General features: G+C 36.8%; 1 protein-coding gene across 1 annotated transcript in view; it reads right to left on the bottom strand.

The window, feature by feature from the left end:
- ccs (copper chaperone for superoxide dismutase) overlaps positions 1 to 2,634 on the bottom strand; it is a 7,301-nt gene extending 4,667 nt beyond the window's left edge. Inside the window, exons 1-3 of the mRNA XM_076027889.1 lie at positions 2,490 to 2,634; positions 2,155 to 2,227; positions 677 to 814 (exon numbers count right to left, since the gene is read on the bottom strand). Of these exons, the coding sequence (XP_075884004.1) occupies positions 677 to 814; positions 2,155 to 2,227; positions 2,490 to 2,513 (235 nt within the window). The 5' untranslated portion in view covers positions 2,514 to 2,634. The remainder of the gene's footprint in view (positions 1 to 676; positions 815 to 2,154; positions 2,228 to 2,489) is intronic.
- Between the last annotated feature and the right edge of the window lie 1,206 nt (positions 2,635 to 3,840).

Genomic DNA, 3,840 nt, shown 5'->3' with positions numbered 1-3,840 from the left:
AAGCCCCCATCATTTCCCTCTACCTACTTCCACTTGTATATTGAACTCACCTCCATGCAAGAGGCTCACATTACACAAAATAAGTGTCCTTTACACCCAGATGTCATCAATGTAATTCAGAAATGTGCAGTTAAGGCTTAAGAGTCCCGAGAACCTCTCTAAAACACTAAAAAGAAAAATGAACACACTATAAACGACAGACATAGAAAGCAAACACTCGTTAAACACTAAACGCTATGACAGTAAGCTCCTGTTACAACAGCATGATTACTACAATACATTAAAAAAAAAAAAAGTCATGTAAAGATTTGTTTTTAAATCGTATTTGTAATAATAATCATGATAATAATAATAATCTTTTTTTTTTTTTTTTTTAATATATATATTCTATTTCTTCCCCCACTCTAGGTAAACTAGAGTTATTCAAGCTAAATTAAATAAGCCATAGATAATCTATAATATAATAATTTAAAGATTTTTCAACTTTTTAATTTTTGGAATGTCATCGATTTCACCGCTCTACAGGTCGATCTTCTACATATGTGGAAAGCTACATCACCTCCTCATTATCTGGAAAGATGTCCACGATATTTTACCTCCGCAGTGTATATATATATATAAATATATACATCCGTACATACAGGATATAACAGAATTTCCTTTTGAAGCTTCTTACCTTGCTCCGATCCTCCAATGCCTTTCAGCACAGCCCTGCGTCCAGTGTTCTCTATCAGAGCCTGGACCTCTGCTGTGGTCAGGGCAGATTCCACCAGCACCTCTCCTCTACCGACATCAATGCTGACAGATTTCACCTCTGCAGACACAATGCCGGCCGTTTAAATAATCATCCGACACCATACAAGAACATGCGAGACAAAAACCTTAATTGTAATAATGTAAAAATTGAATTCTTATGTGGAATGTTAAGCAAAGGACCCTGACGGAAAAACAGAAGCAGGTGTTCAGGTTTGTTGAATATTTTTTTTTTTTTTATCATTCTAACCTTAAAAAAAAGAGAAAAAGATTCATACATCCACTGTAAAAATTGTCTGCGCACATTAAACACAGTGGTCATTCCACACACAGCAAAACCTTTCATGATTGGCAATAACTTAACTAATGGTTTTAGACTGAGGGATTTCATTTAACGCAGATGTAATACAGTTGCAGTTGGAACTGTAATATCAACCTCATTTTGGCATACTGTCATATTCACATCATATTGCTGTGCATCATTAACATAAAAAAAAGGACCTACTGTCACCAGATATGTTTATCTGCAGGTATCAGGTCAGGTAAATAACACTGAGTTTCCAAACTTAAATAAATAAATAAATAAATTCAAAGGTATACACTACACACTATTACTATCATCCGTGCTTTTCCTTTTCCCTTTTTTTTTTTTTTAAAATATATATATATATATATATATATATATATATATGTATATGTATATGTATATATATATATATATATATATATATATATATATATATATATATATATATATATATATATACATATATATATATATATATATATATATATATATATATATATATATATATATATATATATATATCATAAAAATGTGCTGTACCATTAACTAGTTAGCTAGTTTTTGCTTTGGCAGGTTTTTCTACTTTTAATAATTGGAATTGAAAGTATTTTAAATCAATTCGACAGTCCAGCAAAGAAAACGTTAAAACAAATAATAATAATAATAATAATAAAAAAATTAAAAAAAAACTACGTTGTATTTTAATTTATGAGTGACAGCAGCTGACGACTTAACTGGATCCTTGAAAATGTCCATTTGGTGGATGCGTCATACGGCTATAACAATAATACACCGACAAGGAAAAATGAAGTACTTAACGCTCACACCACGGCGAGACGTTTAGAGGAAATTTTTAAAACGACGGTCGTTGGGCCACTGACATTTTTTTTTTTTTTTTGCTTCGTCATGGTGCGTAGCTGCAGCAGAAGGCTGGATTATTATTTTATTTGGGCGCCAACAATCAATCATAAATTACAAGCTGTATTATACATATATTGTTGTGTAAACATTCTAAACGGAAGGTAACACCTGCGAAATATACAGGTAAACCTAAAAAAAAAAAAAAATAAAAAATAAAAAATAAAAAATCCCACCTGGTTTTCCTTGCAGCGCAGCTCTTATTTTATCAGGGCAACTTTCACAAGTCATCTGCACCGCGAACTCCAGCTGGAGAACAACAAACAGCTATTACAACAAATAAAGCTTGGGACATGTGTGCACTTTACTAACTCAACGGGGAGGCAAACGAGATGTTTTGTCGTTGTTGTTGTTGTTGTTGTTGTTGTTTTCTGTAGTCTTACACGCAACAGTTTGTATGCAAATAAAAGCATAAAAAAAACCAGACACTTTCTATGACATATTACGCATAGCTTTGGGACATGACGGGCACAAACTAGAGTCGAACATATGATTTGAGTCGTTGCCGTACCTTAGTTGGTCTTTGTGTTTCCATTTCGACTGCGCACGTCGCCGCCTGCGCTTAAAAGCAAGTGAAAAGATAAACGAGCGCTTTAGTGGAAGTGGAAGCGAAGCGTCTGACGGGCGCCGCCATCTTTGTGACGTCACAATGACGTCGGTCGCCCGCTTTCGCCATCAAGTGTCGGTTTCTGGTACTGCCCATTTTACCACAAAGATAGATAGATAGATAGATAGATAGATAGATAGATAGATAGATAGATAGATAGATAGATAGATGTTAAAGGGGTTCTATCATCTCAATTTTCAAATTTAATAAATCCGTTTTTGATGCTACTACTTTCAACAATGAAAACAAGTGTTTGCCTTTACTCAGCTTGCAGACTGTGTTCTGGCTCTCTTCCCTCCTTCCCCACCCACTCCATCCGTTGCTCTGCCTTGGAACAGCTCGCCGCTAGCGCTGGACAGTGAGGAAGATGACGAGCTAACTAATAACTAGCTGTCATGCAGTGACGTCTAAACTGTAACGTCAAAGGACAAGTTACAGAGCTGAAAAATTCACCTTTTCGTTACAGGGCCCCATTGAATCCATGCGGAGGCTCGCAGGGAGCAAGAATGATTACCTATAGTAGCGGCCTCTGATTTAATTTCATAATGTACGCAGATTATTGTTGGAAAGGCGATCTGCAGATTAAATCTATGGAAGAGGGCAGCACAAAGCTGATGACTTATAGTTTTCAGAGGCTGATAGAAAAATCATCAGTGTGTGTGTGTGTGTGTGTGTGTGTGTGTTGTGGTAAGGAGTCACGAAAATCTGGCTCATGCAATGAAAACGAAAAACTAGCTCCTACACAGGGTGTGCGCAGTTTGCAGTGTGCACCGCCGGTCCAGAGAGACAACCAAGGGAGCAGTGTTTTTACATAGAAGAAAGCAGAATGGCCTTTCAGTTAGGACACAGCTGCTTCTGTCGGTAGGCAACTTATTGGCTTTGACCTTTGAGCCCACACGGACCCAGCCAGTAACATGACCACAGAGCGCTATGTCAGTGCGGTGTGCACCGCGTTCAGAAATACACAGCCTGTGACTCTTATCGCTCACTCTGCCTCACACACTGTCAACCACGCAGAAGGCGATGAGTTAGAGTTGGGAGTGTGGGGTGAACCGATGTTGTCTGCAGTACCACAGACAGGAAACATGCACAGTTCTGAGTAGAACAGTCAAGGTTTAATATTTTTTTTTTTTTTTTTTTAAGCCACTGTCTTTCTGGAATTTGTTGGCTTTGTTGGAACATTTACAAATCAACGCTCTAACGCACCGTTGTGTCTCCCAGCATTGGTTAAAGAAGCAAAAATGTTGATTTTTTT

Source organism: Nelusetta ayraudi, unplaced genomic scaffold (assembly GCF_046127955.1).
Source record: "Nelusetta ayraudi isolate G7.1 ecotype Tasmania unplaced genomic scaffold, CSIRO-AGI_Nayr_v1 ptg000022l, whole genome shotgun sequence".
Taxonomy (NCBI): Eukaryota; Metazoa; Chordata; class Actinopteri; order Tetraodontiformes; family Monacanthidae; genus Nelusetta; species Nelusetta ayraudi.
Note: the sequence above shows the minus strand (reverse complement) of the source record. Positions and strands in the feature narration are given on the sequence as shown.